At 36.5% G+C, this 16,973-nt stretch overlaps 3 protein-coding genes and 1 non-coding gene across 6 annotated transcripts; 2 read left to right on the top strand and 2 right to left on the bottom strand.

Annotated features, from left to right (window-relative positions):
• The first annotated feature begins 556 nt into the window (after positions 1-556).
• On the top strand, positions 557-6,090 carry tlcd1 (TLC domain containing 1). Its single transcript, XM_027157045.2, has 4 exons — positions 557-1,114; positions 2,796-2,878; positions 4,419-4,501; positions 5,102-6,090. Exons 1-4 carry the CDS (start codon positions 909-911, stop codon positions 5,483-5,485), a joined length of 756 nt encoding a protein of 251 aa, XP_027012846.1. The 5' UTR covers positions 557-908; the 3' UTR covers positions 5,486-6,090.
• A 1,004-nt stretch (positions 6,091-7,094) lies between these two features.
• On the bottom strand, positions 7,095-10,011 carry rpl23a (ribosomal protein L23a). Its single transcript, XM_027157074.2, has 5 exons — positions 9,872-10,011; positions 8,771-8,951; positions 8,017-8,193; positions 7,753-7,822; positions 7,095-7,157 (listed from the first exon to the last, which is right to left on the bottom strand). Exons 1-5 carry the CDS (start codon positions 9,894-9,896, stop codon positions 7,143-7,145), a joined length of 468 nt encoding a protein of 155 aa, XP_027012875.1. The 5' UTR covers positions 9,897-10,011; the 3' UTR covers positions 7,095-7,142.
• Positions 8,285-8,355, bottom strand: LOC113652085. Its single transcript, XR_003442807.1, has one exon. It is a non-coding gene; the product is annotated as a small nucleolar RNA Z17 (small nucleolar RNA).
• Positions 10,012-10,038: 27 nt separating the features above from the next.
• Positions 10,039-16,973, top strand: rab34b (RAB34, member RAS oncogene family b). Of its 3 annotated transcripts, none has more exons than XM_027157025.2 (11): positions 10,039-10,263; positions 11,548-11,611; positions 12,636-12,721; positions 12,813-12,878; positions 13,059-13,160; positions 13,897-13,961; positions 14,050-14,101; positions 14,191-14,272; positions 14,442-14,532; positions 14,642-14,749; positions 16,607-16,973. In XM_027157025.2, exons 2-11 carry the CDS (start codon positions 11,558-11,560, stop codon positions 16,663-16,665), a joined length of 765 nt encoding a protein of 254 aa, XP_027012826.2. In that variant the 5' UTR covers positions 10,039-10,263; positions 11,548-11,557; the 3' UTR covers positions 16,666-16,973. The 3 variants fall into 3 exon arrangements, with proteins under 3 accessions (XP_027012826.2, XP_027012815.2, XP_027012835.2); XM_027157014.2 differs by having other exon boundaries at positions 11,551-11,611; XM_027157034.2 differs by lacking the exon at positions 12,813-12,878 and having other exon boundaries at positions 11,551-11,611.

Consider the following 16,973-nt stretch of genomic DNA (forward strand, 5'->3'; position numbering starts at 1 on the left):
GGGTTAGTACCTACCAAAGTGATCCAAGGAAGTACAACCAGTTTCCCAGCAACAGGATCATGGGCGACTACGGCTGACTGAGTGAGTAAAGGCTAGCCATATGGCCCCATCCCACAGAAGAGGTAATGAATGGCAGTGACCTCTTTCAGAGGGTGCGGGTGGAACAAGTTCTGACTTACCCCTCAAATGTAAACAAGGAAAATAAAATGCACACCCAAACAGGAATTTTGCCTTCGCACCCAGCTGTTATAGGTTAAGCCAATATATTATGCCTCAGAACATATGGATTGAATCAATGTGTATTAGCAGAAAAGTAAGCATGTGTGGGAGAGCCAGGCTGTATGGTCAGAATTTTGTTCCAGATGAATCATAAATTTCTTATATACTGTATTCTGTTGCTCTCTCTCTCTCACTCACAATCACACACAGACACACATACATGCACACAACACAGCATGCTTTCCTCTCTCATGCTGTAGAACTCAAACAAGTTTTGCTGTATTGATAAATGGCACAAGTAGAATCACATTGGGGAGGTGTGGGTGTTTGTGGGGTGTGGGTGTGAATTTATGGTATGACCGACATTTCCTGTAGTGGCAATCTTTCTGGCGCATTTCTTCTCAGCCAATCACTGCTCAGCAAACAGAGATTGAGACAGACACACACCCATTGTTAAGCCACAGCATGTGAGTGAGAGAGAAGAAGAAAAGAGGCGCAGAAGAATTCCAGACTCTTCCAAGTTTTCAGGGAATGAAAGAGTAAACCTGCACTTAATAGACAATCACCTTACCTAGGAGAATAGGAGACAGAGACACACAAAAGCCACAAGTAAGGGAAAGCAGTTAGACAAAAGGGAAAGGCAGCAAATAGTTTGTGAGGCAGGGTAAGTGTTAGAGCAGAAGTGGAGGATGGATGGTTGGTTGAAGGAGGTGCAGCGTCGACCCCTCCTCTGTGTATTCTGCAGTTCACTGGCCTTCAGACTACTCCATGCATTGCTGAAGTTTCTGCCCAGACCCCACGTTGTTAACTATGATCAATGGAAGAGCTATAAATGGAAGAATCTCTCTGTGTCACTCGTCCACTCACTCCTGACCGGCACCTGGGCAGTTTCCTGGTAAGTGATATTCTGCTAAATACAACATTTTGGCTGTTACTATAGTAAATATGTTACAATATTTGCCTGAGTGAGAAATAACAATTGGACACACCTAGACATGAACAGATTTCATCATCAACTCTCAACTTATGCATACTGGACTAAAGTCATACAGATAACTTCTGAATGAAACAGTAATAAAGGGTTTAAAATGGTAAATGCTCCATACATGAAGTATACAGTAAGTGACTGTACAGTTAATTACGTCTGTTGAAGATATGCAGTTGATGATTTCACAAAATACAAAAACCAGAAAAACGTGTCAGACAGGCAGCAGCTTGGAACATTTCGTGAGAAGAATGGAGAAACTGGATCACTTGTGCTGTTTGCCTCAGGTAGCACAGCAATGTTTTAAACATTATATTGATCCAAAATAGAGATATTGTCATGCACCTTTCTAAGAAAAATATTTTAAAAGGACACTTTGCAATTACTGAATTCTGTAGACCCGTACATCGATGCTTTTAGTTTACAAATAGTGAACTAAAATCAGAATCAGAAAGGTATTTATTGCCAAGTATGTTTTCACACGAGGATTTTTTTCTAGTACAGAAACTCCACAGTGTAAACAGAATGGCAATGATAAGAAATGAACACATATATAATAGACAGTTGTATGTGCAGTGGAAAAAAGAACGTGCAAATTGAAATATAAATGTGCAAATTAAAGTATAGATGTGCAAATTCAGATGTTTTGTAACGTATATTTTGGAAACACGAAGGTGAAACTAATTGTCATTGCAAAGTCAAGCAGCTTGAACACAATTGAAGTGATTACAGGATTCTTTCTCTCTTTTACTAAGTCTCATTTCATTAGATTAATATATTTTTAGAATAGAATGTATATCATATGTCCAAATGTTTGTGGACACATGACCATCACACCCATATGTAGTTCTTTGCTAAACTGTTGCCACAAACTTAAAAAAATACACAATTGTATAGAGAGTCTTTGTATGCTGTTGTAGTACAGTATCCTTTCACTGGAATTAATCAACCCATGATTCATGAAGACATTGTTTGCCCAGGTGAGAGTGGAAGATCTCGAATGTCCATGAACTCAACCATACTAAACAGCTTTAGGATGAACTGAAACAACAACTAAACCCCAGGCCTCCTTGCCTGATCAATGTGTGATGCTCTACTAATGCTCTTAGACCTGCCTGGGCACAAATCCCCAGAGCCACTACCCAAAGTATAGTGGAAAGCCTTCCCAGAAGAGTGGCGGTTATTATAACAGCATTCATTCATTCATTTTCTACCACTTATCCGAACTTCTCGGGTCACGGGGAGCTTGTGCCTATCTCAGGCGTCATCGGGCATCAAGGCAGGATACACCCTGGACGGAGTGCAAACCCATCGCAGGGCACACACACACTCTCATTCACTCACGCAATTATAACAGCATGAGTCTACTAAATGTTAAATATCATATTCAAAGAACACATATGGGCGTGTCCAGGTATCTACCAATTTTTGGTCATGTCATGTATTTCTGGGATAAAATATATTTATTAACCGTATACTTTGGAAATGGAAATCAAAACAAATGTGAACACCTACATATTTGTAAAGATGTTTTGTTACTCAAAAAAGTGAAGCCTGTAGATCATTTCTCATCAGCATTTGTTGTGCTCAGTGTTTTTCAGTACCCCGTGATGGTGTATGATCTGCACTCGTCCTTCACTCCTGTCTCATATCTGCTTGTCATCATCTCAACAGGTCAGTCATCTCTTTCTTTAATACATTGTACATTATATTAAACAGTTATACATCAAACAATTAACAATAAGGACCTTGGATTAAAACTATACTATTGCTAAATCGAACAAGTTCATTTGTTGGTTTCACCGATCTAAGTCCGTTCTTCATATATCGCATTATCATGGACAAGCACATGGACAGATGCACAGACAACCTGAAATCATAATGTCTCCACTACCTAGTGGCAAAGTCATAAAACTTCCTGGATATCTGGTTATCACACCATGCTTTGTGATTTTTACGTGACTACAAAACCATTTCTCACAATACAACCTTTCAAAGTCCAAAGAGTGGACTATTGTGCTAGACACTTCTAAGTGATTTTGAACAAATATTTGACTTACTTCCTGTCCGAAGAAAACAAGGTTTTGTCTGTTTTGCCTACCTTCAGTGTACCATTTACAGTATCTCAAATTTCTTTTAACTATTACATCCTGAAAATCTAGCTTGGTGGAATGAATCTGAATCTGCTGATACAAGACGATGATAAATGTAAACTGTATTTAAACTCTGTCCTGTCTGTGTCAGCTAAAATGTGTTACTAAATTATTTCAGGTGTAATTTAGAATTTTATCAAATACATGAAATGAGACATTTGTGAATCAAACCTTGGTCATTTCATGTCAGAAAGATACTGATAATGAGAAGCTTATGTAAATATCTACCATATAGATTGCCATTTAGCATTTTTGAAAGTAGGATTATGCATTATGTGTACAATGTTACAAAGATAAAATACTTATTGTTAATTGAAAAGCTTGACCATGAATAAAACTTGAACGGCTGTTTATGAATGAGCTGAAACCATTAAGTGGTCCATTTGATAACTATAACAGAATGTTTATAAATCCATTGTTCAAAACAAAACCTGTGGTTTCTTTGACAAAAGACCTCCCTCTGTCAGTTACACCAAACACTTATAATCATGGTGAATCCAGAGCGTTTCCCAAGAAAACGGGCTGGTGCTAGTTGGGGATACACTCTGGATGAGATGCCAGTTCAGAACCCGAACCTGTATTCAGGATCAAACTGTGACGCCACATGCTGCTCCACTGTATGGCCACAGGAGATATAACAGGTTGACAGAAAACCTCTGAAAGACTTCAGTCATTATTATTCCGTATTCCAGTTCCCAAGTACAAAAAAAAAAAAATAAAAAAAATAAAAAAAAAAAATTCCTGTTTTTAATTTGAACCTGTAATATAAAATATACTATTTGGATATTTGTATTTGGAACTTAAAGCTTGAGGTTTGAACTGGAAACATCTCTTAGGTTTATAAACATAATTGTAATAATGCTAATTAAATTAAACCATGATTAAAAATTCACCCAGAATCTTGTCACTACTAATTATTGTCCAGTCACATCCGACGTGTATTCCCACATCATGCCCAATGTTCTAAGGAAAGCTCTATATCCATCACCTTCCTGACAAAATTATCGATAATTTCAGTCAAATTTCACAGAAGACTGACAAATTCTGTACTTTTCTGACAGGGTATTTTATCCAGGATGCCGGAGACATCATTTTTAGTGGGTATGCACGAGAATCATGGGAGTTTCTGCTTCATCATGCTATGGTAAATCAATTGCTTCCACTCTAATCTGTCTGATCAAAAACTATATTGAATATATTTTTACTTAAAGACATACAGTTCATGGCCAAATGTATGTTGACATCTGACCATCTCACCCACACATGCCTGTTGAACACCCATTCCAGATCTAATCCCCTTTTTTTTTACTGTACAATAAGGTTTTTATCTTCTGGGAAAGCTTTCCACTAGGTTTTGGAGATTGGCTGTGGGAATTTGCTCATTCAGTAATAAGAATATTATCTTAGGCACTGAAATCAATGAAGAGGTCTGGAGTGCAGACTGCATTCCAAGTTCATCCCTTAGGTGTTCAGTGGGGTTAAGGTCAAGACTCTGTGCAGCTCACTCAGTTCCTTTCACTTCATCATTGGCATACCATGTCTTCATAGAGCCCACTTTGTGCATTGTCATGCTGAACATTCAGGCCCCATTTGTTCCAGTGATGGAAAATTATGTTACAGTATACAGACATCCTGTGCAATTGTGTAGTTTGGAGAAGAACCACACCTGGGTGTGATGATCAGGTGTCCACATGCTTTGGCCATATAGTGTATTTTACATTTTTTCAAAATCATTCCTTTGCAGGTGATATGGACGTTCTTGTACGCTGTTCTCACGAGGCAATATGTGGCTGGTGCTGTGGTAGCTCTGTTTGTCGAAGTAAACAGTGTATTTCTGCATGCACGTCTCATGCTCAAAATAGCTGGAGTGACCAAAGACTCTGTCCTCTACACCATTAACAAGTTTATCAATGTCACAACATACATCAGCTTTCGCCTGGGAGCGCAGTTCTACCTGACATGGTACATTCTGGTAAACTACTCTTGGTTGGACCATGCTGGGTATTTTCTGACATCTATGATGCTCATGAACATCATGATCCTCATTTATTTCTATCGTCTGCTGCGAACAGATTTCTTCTCCAAGCACAGCCAATCAAACGGCGTCCGCAAATTTGTCCAGGACTGAAACACTACATAATATTCAGCATATTGAACATTCATCTGTTAAAACAAGAACCTCTGAGTTTCATGCTGGAGTCTGGTTTAACAATACTTTCTGGTTATACTTAAAGACCTCACAGACATATCAGATCAACCCCATGTATTTGCTTTTTACATGCAGTGCATGTTTTCATTTTAATTATTTTGATCATGAGCTGAGTTTACTGTTTGATTTTGATCTCCGTATGTCTGTGGGGGTCTTCTGGGTTCCATTGCTGGTATGTGGATTGGCTATGCTAAATTGACCCTAGGTGCCTAGGTGTGCACATGCAGGATGCCTGGCTGCAAATTATCATCCCATCAGGGTGATTCCCGGCTCATGCCCAGTGGAGTCCCTAACCAGGATACTCTACTTTCTGAAGAAGACTGAATGAGAAGTACATTCTCTTAAATGCAATAAGTGTGAAATGACCTGATTTGTCTTTAGAACACCCTATAACATGAAAATACTCATGTTGCAGAATTTTTGCATAAACATTTTCCTTACATAACTACATGCAAAGTAGTAGATCAAATGCACCAAAGGGGTCAACTGAATTGAGGTGAGAATTAAAGTACAAGTTCCTATCATGTCTACTGCTTCATTTCTAACTACACAGTGTTAGCCCATTAGATGCCACTGATAAATCCAGAGTGTATTTAATAATTCAGCAAAAGATAATTATGTAGTGTGTTTAATTTTAAAAATATATATGGAATTGACTTAAACACCAAATCAGCTTAAGGATTTAGAAATGTTAGAAATCAAGCTTTTAAAAATTCATGTTACATTCTCATTTTGAAAGTATTGATCTAATCGGAGACCTGAGAGCTTCTGACCAGAAGATGGACAGAGAATGCATTTTAATTGTGCTTCCCGCCAGTGAAAACGCATTACACCATAAGTGAAATATAAAAAGCCCATTCTAGTCATGTGAAGAATCCAAAAACCCCTACAAAACTGTAAAGAATGCAACTTGCCCATTGCAGATAAGTATAGGTGGATTTAGAACAGAACATTTTCATTTCTGATTTTTGTTGGGCATTATTCTTTATTTTAATGAGTACTATAAAAGTGGATGCACTGAGAAATTTCTATTACAGTATCAACTCATTTGCTGCTACTGAATTTATTTTAACTAAGTCCCAATAATTATCAGTTTAGAATTTATGGTATTTTTCTAGACTTTAGAAAAACATTTTAGTATGTCCATGTTTTCAAACTTCTTAAAATTTGGTCCAACATTAACTGCTAAATTAGTTTGAGAGCTGCTGGCTAAACCTGCTACTGACCCAAACACCTTCCTCCCAAAGAAACCCCGTGTTCTAGTGAACACCAGTGCATGCTAGCCGTATACAGTGTTAAAAGCATTTTCTGGTTGCATCCATATTATATATATTAGTGTTACTACTCTTGATGTCTCAATTTTACAAAATCATAAACAAGTACAATTAGTAAATGGAAAACTTCTAAAAATGTACAGAATTCAAATTGTGCTCTCTATGTAAACAGGCTGTTTTTATGAAGTCTCAATACATTTTAAATAGCCATATTCAAATAAAATACCACAAGAGTCAATAAAAACAACACTGTATATGTTTTTACAAACATTTATTCTTCTGTACACATCACCAGGAGCAGTTTAGATGATGCCAATCTGTAAGGGGAAAAATTACATCAACAGTCAACACTGCATGAAAGTGCAGCATGCAGAAAAGTGTGAAACAGCCAGGAGCATCAGTGGTTCCTTTGAATGCATCAAAATTCATTCAGTCAAGCAATGACATCATAAGCTCGGTCACTGAACTCTCAATATGCAGCAACTCCTCTTTTCTCAGCTCAAACATGCTAGTGAAATCCTTCCATTAAAGAATGCTTCAAAGAACAAAATCCCTCCAGTATACAATTGTAAAAAACTTGCATTGCCCAGGAATTTTATTACACATTTAGGCAAAGAAATCTTGAGTGAACGCATTAGATCTGTGTATGCTGGGAGATTAATATTTAGCAAAACCTATTTAACTTATGAAAAACTTAAAACATAACTATTAAAAGAAATGCAAATTTCCAAAATACTTAATCTTCAGTCTTTAAATAACTGCATTACACTTGTCAGTAGTAATCATTCATGAACTACACGTCACTAATCTGATGAAACCGAGTGAATGCTTTTCACCCGTGTACTAATAGCAACTTACATTTTTTTTATAATTTGCTGTATTTAATATTCAGAATGAATTACAATCACTTACTTTGTTGGCAACATCCAGTGCATCGTAATCTGGTGCTAGACGAACATATGCCTTCTTTTCACCGTCAGGCCTAAACAGCAGAAATATATTTTCAAAAATTTTAGCCATTGTAAATCACCACACATCCATAAAAATAAGACATCCTGTGGTTCAGTGGTTCCTTTGAGAACATCATAAATCAGAGCTATTAATTTACATCATTACACAGGATTAAACATTATACAAACATTTGAAACAACAACAAAAAAAAAACAGCAGTTGCACCTGATGAGTGTGTTGACTTTGGCCACGTCGATGTCGTACAGTTTCTTGACGGCATGCTTGATCTGGTGCTTATTGGCTTTGACGTCAACGATGAAGACCAGAGTGTTGTTGTCCTCGATCTTCTTCATGGCTGACTCTGTGGTCAGGGGGAATTTAATGATGGCATAGTGGTCCAACCTGAATGTGCATAAGGGCATCAGAACCGAAGACGTTAGACACGTTGGTAAGAATTAAACCAGCAACAGCAAACTACACATTAAGATTTTAGGATGCATCAGTACTCAAAAAGCTGTAATCACAATATATCATGCTTTGATCGCAATTCCCATCATTTGCATCCTAATTTGGTAAAAAACTGACACCAGTCTGTAACAAATTAATTTTTAAATAGAAGGTGATATTACACACAAAAAACACCCATCACACTACTAAAACAAAAATCATGCTGTGTAAATATACAACAGTGAAGTGTTTTGTTATAACTCGAGGAATTGGCACTGTTTTTTAAACTTTCCATGTGCTCCAGAAATAAACAGAAAAAAAGTTGCTATCTGTATGTATATTTATGTTTTGATGGTGTAGACTAGCTATATGATTGTGCAACATATGTATGTACCTGAAGAACTGACATACTTATTTTAGACTGGAATTAAAATGCATTAGGAGCATGGGCATGAACCCACAGACCATCAAATACATTTATTTTTTCCCCCCACTGATGAAGCAATATGCAATAACCAATACAAAAACTTACTTGTTCCTGCGTGGTGCGCTCTTTCTGGGGTACTTGGGCTGCCTCCTTAGGCGCAGAGTCTTGGGCCTGCGGAAAGTCGGGCTGGTCCTGACCTTCTTCTTCCTGTGGCTGTGCACTCCTTTCAGCACGGCCTTCTTGGCCTTCAGAGCCTTCGACTTGACCTCAGTCTTGGCTGGGACAACTGCGAAAAGAAGCAAGGAAAGCCAACAAATTGAAATCTAAACATTATATAGTACATGAAGATATTTGGTTAAGGTGATGGCCAAAGACAACTGTTGGGTGCTATAAGGTGTTACAAGAGACTAGAAATCATTTACCCACCCCCATATATTTAATGAAAATTTACACAAAGATCCCAAGAAGGTGTATATACGTTTGGGAAAATTTGTGTCAATACAGCTCACAACGTCTTTAAAGATTGTCTTGGTGTTTTACAACAGAACATCCAGCATTCATCTCAAACCTCTGACATTTCACTTTTACAGCTCTGGAAGAATCACGTCCTAAAAAGCAAACAACCTTTAAAGACCTACAACAGGGCCTACAATAAGTTGGGCCAACAAGCTAAAATGTTTCAAATATCAAATATTTAATCGTGAAATAATCCAAAATGATAACTCTATACGTGTTAGCGTGCTTGGTAACACTTTGTAATGTTTGTCTCTTGTGAATGAGGGCTAATGGTGTGTTCACATGTGATTACCTCAGAGTACCAACCGGCTAAGCAAAATAACATTAACTGTTTCATCGAAAACTCCCGAGTATTTACTTTTACGTTAGATTAAAACAAAACGCATGAAAACAACTTCACAACAAGAAAATTTTCATGAGCAGGACGTGAGTAGAGCTAGTTTTTAAAACGCTAACTACAAGCCAGCTAGGCTAACTACAAGCTAGCTTGGCTAACGTGTGCCGCTGGTAGTAGACGTTTCACCGTCCGACATTTCAAGAGATTATAAGCAGCATTACGACTGTGTAAATAGCATAAAACCGTAACATTTACGAACATAACTGCTCCAGTAACCATCCCGTTAAATATTAAGATCGGATTCTTACGAATAATACTTATTTTTACAAAATAATTCATTAAAAATAGCGCACCTTCCTTCTTCGCCTTCGGGGCCATGTTGAGAAAGGAAGAACAGACGGGTTTCCTGGTCTATTTTGCAGGGGTTCGGAGGTACACATTATCGCGAGACGCTATGAATGCTTTATGGGTAATGTAGTTTAATTCGGTAGTACTAATAATCACCAGCAGAGGGCAGGGGTTAATGGTGAGCACAGAGCGCATTTTGTCTTAGATTAGACTGGTTGTGTGAATGTTGCTGTTCAAGTTAGTTAAATTAGTTTCTGTAATAGTTAAAGGAATATTTTGACTTGGATCTTTCACTGCGAGAGAGTGAGAGAGAGAGAGACACACACACAGAGAGAGAGAGTTATGGACTCTGGGCTGTTATAAATTCAGTAGGATTAATATACTGCACATTTATTTGGTATGTATCAGTTATGTCTGTCTGTTTGGTTTCAGGATTAATGAATGTAGAATGTGTTTATGCTTTTTGTGCATTTTGCTTGTATTTTTAATTAGATTATTCAATTAGTACAAAAAAGTATTATGTGTTATTTTTGTTTCTTTTTATAAATGCAGAAATATATAATGCTTAGTTTCTCGGAGAGAGAGAGAGAGAGAGAGAGAGAGAGAGAGAGAGAGAGAGAGAGAGAGAGAGAGAGAGAGAGAGAGAGAGAGAGAGAGTTTATTGGAATATTAATTTGGTTTTAGATGTAGTAAATAATTTCAAAAATTACGTTTTTGGGTGTACAATACTATTTTGAGTTAGAGAGTACAATTATTTTTAATTTCTGAACCATTTTCTCTTTTTTTCTTATCTTGCTTGTAGATAAAAAAACATGCAATAATTAAGCAACAAATAAATAATCAACTAACAAACAAACAATATAACTAACTAACTAAATAATAATAATAATAATAATAATAATAATAATAACAATAATAATAATAATATAGAAAAGAAGTCTGTTAAGCTGTAACATGTAATGAAGCGAACTGATCTAAGCATTACACCCTACTGAACACTTTGATAAATAAGAAAAAAATCACATAAACAATTTATGCGTTGAGGGATGTCTTAAGCTTAAAAATATGATAAAATAAACATATGCACAGTGAATTTGGAAAGAATTTTCCAGGTTTGTTCTCCATGTAGAATATTTTATTTTTTTCTAAAATTTTCTGGACTCTTCTCTTTATTTCACATTGCAGATTAATTCAGGCTTAAATAGACATGAAGTTGATTGTGGCAAATGATTGATTCTTTGTTGATCTAGAGGAATTTTGGGGGCTATCAGAGTGCTAAGAGATCAATGGTAACACAGTTAGGCATAGTATATTAACGTTTAACTAATACTCTGATACTCTGATACTGATGTATTAATGCATGCACAGTCTTAAAGCCTCAGGAAATGATGAAGCAAAATGAGTTAAGATGTTAATACTTAATTATTACCATTATTAATATTACTCCGTTATGACTCACTGGCTGTGGATCCTTCAGTATTTCCTGATAGTCTAATGATTGATTCATCATTATAAAAGCATTAGTTATGTGTTTGTGGGTGGAAACAGATGAATCTTAACATCCTAACAGAATCCACCTGGTTTCTGTACATGATCAACTTACATAGACACATAATCCTGTACACCATTTGGCTTGATATTTGACATGTATTTTGTTTTTGTATTTGCTTGTGTGTCTAAGCAGCTCAATTATGAGTTCTTTACCACCTATACGAGAAGACAGGATCATCCATGAGCTCCCGCTGGTAATCCTGACTCGGTTTCACACTCCATACTGTATGTGTGGTCCTTTGTGGAATATTATCACTGTACAAGCTTTCACAGGGTGCTGAATATGACATCTTGTGTAATTTGAAAATAATAATTTGCCATTAACTAAGTAAGGAATAAAACACAGGGAATTTACAATAGGGTGCCTTGATGTGGTCTGACACAAAGTGGAAGTATTAATTAGTATTTTAATTAAAATTTAAAAAATAGGCATTTTTAGAATATATTCTATATATTTTACTCGTCTTACACCACAGCAGAGTTTCCTTATATATAACATACATATACAACACGTTATATATTTTTTACCCCAATATAGTACATGAAATCACATCCACAATGTGGAAAATTTATTGACCCACACTTTTTTCTTGTGTTTAATAAATGCTATTTTAATTTTTATTTAGAACTTCACCTTATCAATGATTAGATTTTTTTTATTTGATAAATAATGTGTTCAAACATATTAATTAATTAATTAATTAATTAATTATTAGGTGACAGATTTCACAGTGCTTTGATATCATATTAATTACCAAAGACAATTAATTACCAAATGACATTTAATACTAATAACATATTATACAATACCATGTGACTAGGCTGTCAGTGTTTTATACATAAACAAACAAACAAACAAAAAATACATTGAGATAGATAAATAGTGACGTGACATGTGGATAAGTACGGTGACCCATACTTAGAATTCGTTCTCTGCATTTAACTCATCCAAAGCAGTGGACACACACACACACACCGTGAACACACATCCAGAGCAGTGGGCAGCCATTTATGCTGTGGTGGCCCATGGAGAAGTTGGGTGGTGGTGGTGGTGGGGGATTCGGTGCCTTGCTCAAGGGCACCTCAGTCAGGGCCAGCCCGAGACTCGAACCCACAACCTTCGGGTTAGAGTCAGACTCTTTAACCATTAGGCCACGACTGCCCCATTTCATTTCAACATAATAACCCTTTTCTGTTTTCAATTGGTCTGCTGTTTAGTTTTTTACAAGAGATGCTGCAGTGCACACCAAAACAGACTTCCATGTTACTGTGCAAACTGCATGTCAGAAGTCAGACTCACTGAGGTAAGTCCCATGACAAACGTCTCTCTCTGACCAGCTTTTCGCTATGATGTGCAATAGTCACATAATTTTGAAAAATTTGTCACTGTGTCAGATTCATGGTAGCCAAGGTCATAGTTGTGGGTGATGTTTCTGTGGGGAAAACAAGTTTGATCAACAGGTAAGCAGTGCAATAGATTCATTTATTTAAAAACAATTGAGACGGAGATTAATAATATGAGAAAAAATTTTTTTTTCTATAGTATGTGCAGTATAAGGTACGTTTGCTAGATATATTTTGCAGATGTTGCTAGCTGAAAGGTGTGGTGAGATTAGCATTTTAAGTCCTGTTTACTCACAGGTTTTGCAGGGGCACTTATGAGAAAGGCTACAAAGCCACCATCGGAGTGGACTTTGAGATGGAGAGGTTTGAAATCCTGGGAGTGCCTTTCAGTCTACAGCTGTGAGTCATGAGTCATCCACAGAAATCTATCAATGTACAAAGCACACACATTAATCACAGGGTTACTATTGTGTTGTACATGTTAATGTGTGGCACACATCTGATCTCACTGTAGCTGAATAAACCAGTATAGAAGTATAATAAGCAAAAATGAATATCAGCAGTTTGACAGGTCGATTAATTGTTCTGAAATTTGAATAGTGTAAATAGAAATAATCTGAAAAACTTTTAGGGTATAAAACTAAAATTGTAATGAAGATTAATTCGGTAATTGTCCTATTACTTCTGACACACTATTATACATTCATTCATTCATTTTCTACCGCTTATCTGAACTACCTTGGGTCACGGGGTCAAGGCAGGATACACCCTGGATGGAGTGCCAACCCATCGCAGGGCACACACACACTCTCATTCACTCATGCAATCACACACTACGGACAATTTCCCAGAGATTGACACACTATTAATTATATATAAAAAAACAATATATGAATTAAAAAAAAAAATGTACTACTAGAATTATGTAATTTTATCAGATACAATCGTTTGAAAATAAATAAATAAAAAAGTAAAAAGAAGGAAAGACGTGGAAGCATAGTAATTGCAGTGTTGGAGAGTGTTAACCCTTAATTGCTTAGCTGTATAAAAATGAGATGGAAAAATAGTTGCTCTGGATAAGGGTGTTTATATATATATTTTCAGTATGGTAAATGGTTTGTTGTGTTCTGTGTAGGTGGGATACTGCAGGTCAGGAGAGGTTTAAATGTGTTGCTTCCACCTACTATAGAGGAGCTCAAGGTAAGAACAGATCTAAAACATTGTCTATGATGCATAATGAGCTTTAGAGCTAAACCACAGGTCAAACCTCAATTTTTCTGATCTTCAGCCATCATAGTGGTGTTTGACTTAAGCAACTACTATTCCCTGGACCACGCAAGGTAGCATTAAACAGCATCAGACATTTTTCTGAGAACTACATAAATGCTGTATAAGTTGTTTGTTGGATGTAAAAAGGTTTTGACTTTAGGCAGTGGCTTGAAGATGCCATGATAGACAACGATCCTTCCAGTGTGCTGCTCTTCCTTGTAGGGACAAAGAAAGACCTGAGTGTGAGTCCATTATTTGAGAAATACTACGAAATTATTTTCACATGCATGAATGATTCTGTGATCTCTCTCTCTCTCTCTCTCTCTCTCTCTCTCTCTCTCTCTCTCTCTCTCTCTCTCTCTCTCTCTGCCTCTCTCTCTCTGCCTCTCTCTCTGCCTCTCTCTCTGCCAGCATCCAGATGTGGTGGATAAAATGGAGCAAGAAGCCATCAAATTTTCAGAGGAGATAAGAGCCGAGTACTGGGCTGTGTCCGCTCTCTCAGGTAGGACATGTCACTACAGGACAATGGCTTGTATTTGAAGTCCAAATGCTGCATTCACTCTGTGATTTTTGCAGATCACAGTGAGTCTTTTTGGTCTTTTTCTATATAGGAGAGAGTATAAGGGATTTCTTTTTCCGGGTTGCATCGCTGACCTTTGAGGCCCGTGTATTAGCTGAACTGGAGAGGAACAATAATAAACAATCAGACGGTATCGTTAGTAAGTATCTTTTAATTCAATTCAATTCAATTCAAATTTATTTGTATAGTGCTTTTAACAATGGACATTGTCTCAAAGCAGCTTTACAGAACATAAGAAACATAATACAATACAAAAGTTTAATATTATACAATGATTAATATAAAACAAAATTTCAAGATTAGTATTAGACTTGTATTTATCCCCAATGAGCAAGCCTGGAACTGTAAGATGGATTCTAGTCTCTGATAAAAAAAATAAAAAAAAAACAACAAAAAAAAACCACAGTAAAGATCCAACCAACATAATGTTTATAATTATAACTAGTATAAGATCGTCACATTCAATTTTTCACACTTTATATTGCTATGCAGTAAATTTCCTGTGTTAAAGGTACTCAGGGTATGTATTTTATTTCCATAAGATTTTATTTCATAAATAATAATAAATACTTTGCTGATTTTTGCTTATTCCTCCTGACAGAATTGGTGTAACTCAGTCTGGTTTGTGGGCCTCTTTGCTAGGATAAGCTTGCTCAGTTTAGTCCACATATATTCTTTGGCATTCAGGAAGCCACACCAGTACGTTCACGTTGTTTATGGCACTTTAAGGTTCACTTAGTATCCTTTCCTGTGGAAGACCCAATATTGACAGATGTCTGGAGGTTTTCTTCAGTATTTCTAAATAATTCTCCTTTCTCGCTTTTCTGAAGTGTATCAGTCAGTTTTCTAGCTAAAGTTTTACACTACATGATGCCGCAGCCTCCATGTTTTGCACTTGGGATCCTTTAATCTTTGAATTAAAGACCTGAAGCCTCGCCCTTTTTTCTTCAATATGCAGTGCTTATCATTATGGCCAAAACCGCTCAAATGTTATTTCTTTCATCTAATTAAATTACTATGAGTATAGTCAACTTCTTATTGAGAATTGAGATTGCTGCTCATCATGAATACAATAGATTCAGTGGATTCAGAGCCTATCCCAGGATTTTTGTTAAGTGAAAATGCACTCTGAATGGGACACAAATACGCATTCACTTACTGATTCATTCCTTTATCGTAAACAGTCTTTGAGCAGGTTTTTGCGAGTTGGGAAGAAACCTGAGAACATGTGAACCTCCAAACAGACAGTAACCTGATCTCAGGATCGACCTGAAAGCTGACATTCAGTAACACTGCACACACTGTGCTGAAATTCCCTGTGAAGTATTTAAGATTGAGTAATAAAAATTCAAAAATACTAATAACTTATTTGCTAATATCTATTGCTAGTTTGTATTGTTTTATTGTCTCCTTTTATGTTTATGTTTAGAAAGATTATTATTCAATAGAGTACATACAGATATGATCCTGTCTCACATGATCATGTGATTCTGTGAATCACATGATTCACAGGCACTAAGTTTGGAAAATGTTTAAAACATTATAGGAAGTGTCCACATGTGAAAACTTCAATTTATGTAAAGTTGCAAAGTCGCATAAAAACTCTATCATCTTGCACACTTTAAGCCCAAGCCTTAGACATAAGCCTTTTTTTAAATTCATCACTGGTGCTTGATAAAATATTCATGTAAATATGTGTGTTCGAAAGTCAATATGTAGGAACCTTGCATAAAAAAGTGTTAAATATACATATATATTGGGAAACAGAGTCATCTAAATTCAGATAAACTTAAGGCAGGTGCAAACAAAAAATAATAAATGTGAGGAGACAGGATTGGTCAGACTTTGTGTGGGAATGAATGAGAGTGGGATTAAAACAAAAAGCAATCTTATACACTATGTACCCAGTCTGGGCATCCACACTGTCTTAAAGACTACTCTGATTACTGTGATTAAAACTATGGGCTTATTATTAACTTTTATTAACTCATTTCAGAAATCACGGATCACGATGACAAAACATCCAAAAAGAAGCAGCCAAACTGCTGTAACTAAGCGAACTAAGAAGCAGGATTCATGTGTATGAACATCTCAGAGACAGAGACCAAGATCAACACAATGTGACTACAGACTGCGGCACGGGACGCAATCTCCGGCTCTGCTGAACCATGTGACCTTGTTGAGCTGCTAATCCTAAAATTGCAGACTATGAGCCACGTTTTAAGCATTCATTTCTACAATAAAGAACAATTGCCAAGAAAATCTCCTGAAAAATTTTGCCACACTGTTGAGCAGAGACAAAAATTTTTGCTTTTTTCTTTATGGTTGCATTTGATTTGATATTATAGAAACAGTTTACTATG

Source organism: Tachysurus fulvidraco, chromosome 21, assembly GCF_022655615.1.
Source record: "Tachysurus fulvidraco isolate hzauxx_2018 chromosome 21, HZAU_PFXX_2.0, whole genome shotgun sequence".
NCBI classification, from domain to species: Eukaryota; Metazoa; Chordata; class Actinopteri; order Siluriformes; family Bagridae; genus Tachysurus; species Tachysurus fulvidraco.

Coding starts and splice junctions, on each gene's coding strand:
- tlcd1 (XM_027157045.2), top strand. CDS start 909: ATGGATGGTTGGTTGAAGGAGGTGCAGCGTCGACCCCTCCTCTGTGTA. Junction 1,115..2,795: donor GGCACCTGGGCAGTTTCCTG/GTAAGTGATATT, acceptor TGTTGTGCTCAG/TGTTTTTCAGTACCCCGTGA. Junction 2,879..4,418: donor GCTTGTCATCATCTCAACAG/GTCAGTCATCTC, acceptor CTTTTCTGACAG/GGTATTTTATCCAGGATGCC.
- rab34b (XM_027157025.2), top strand. CDS start 11,558: ATGAGTTCTTTACCACCTATACGAGAAGACAGGATCATCCATGAGCTC. Junction 11,612..12,635: donor TCATCCATGAGCTCCCGCTG/GTAATCCTGACT, acceptor TCTGCTGTTTAG/TTTTTTACAAGAGATGCTGC. Junction 13,161..13,896: donor GTGCCTTTCAGTCTACAGCT/GTGAGTCATGAG, acceptor TGTTCTGTGTAG/GTGGGATACTGCAGGTCAGG.
- rpl23a (XM_027157074.2), bottom strand. CDS start 9,896: ATGGCCCCGAAGGCGAAGAAGGAAG. Junction 8,194..8,770: donor AGCGCACCACGCAGGAACAA/GTAAGTTTTTGT, acceptor ATGCACATTCAG/GTTGGACCACTATGCCATCA. Junction 7,823..8,016: donor AAAGTCAACACACTCATCAG/GTGCAACTGCTG, acceptor TCTGCTGTTTAG/GCCTGACGGTGAAAAGAAGG.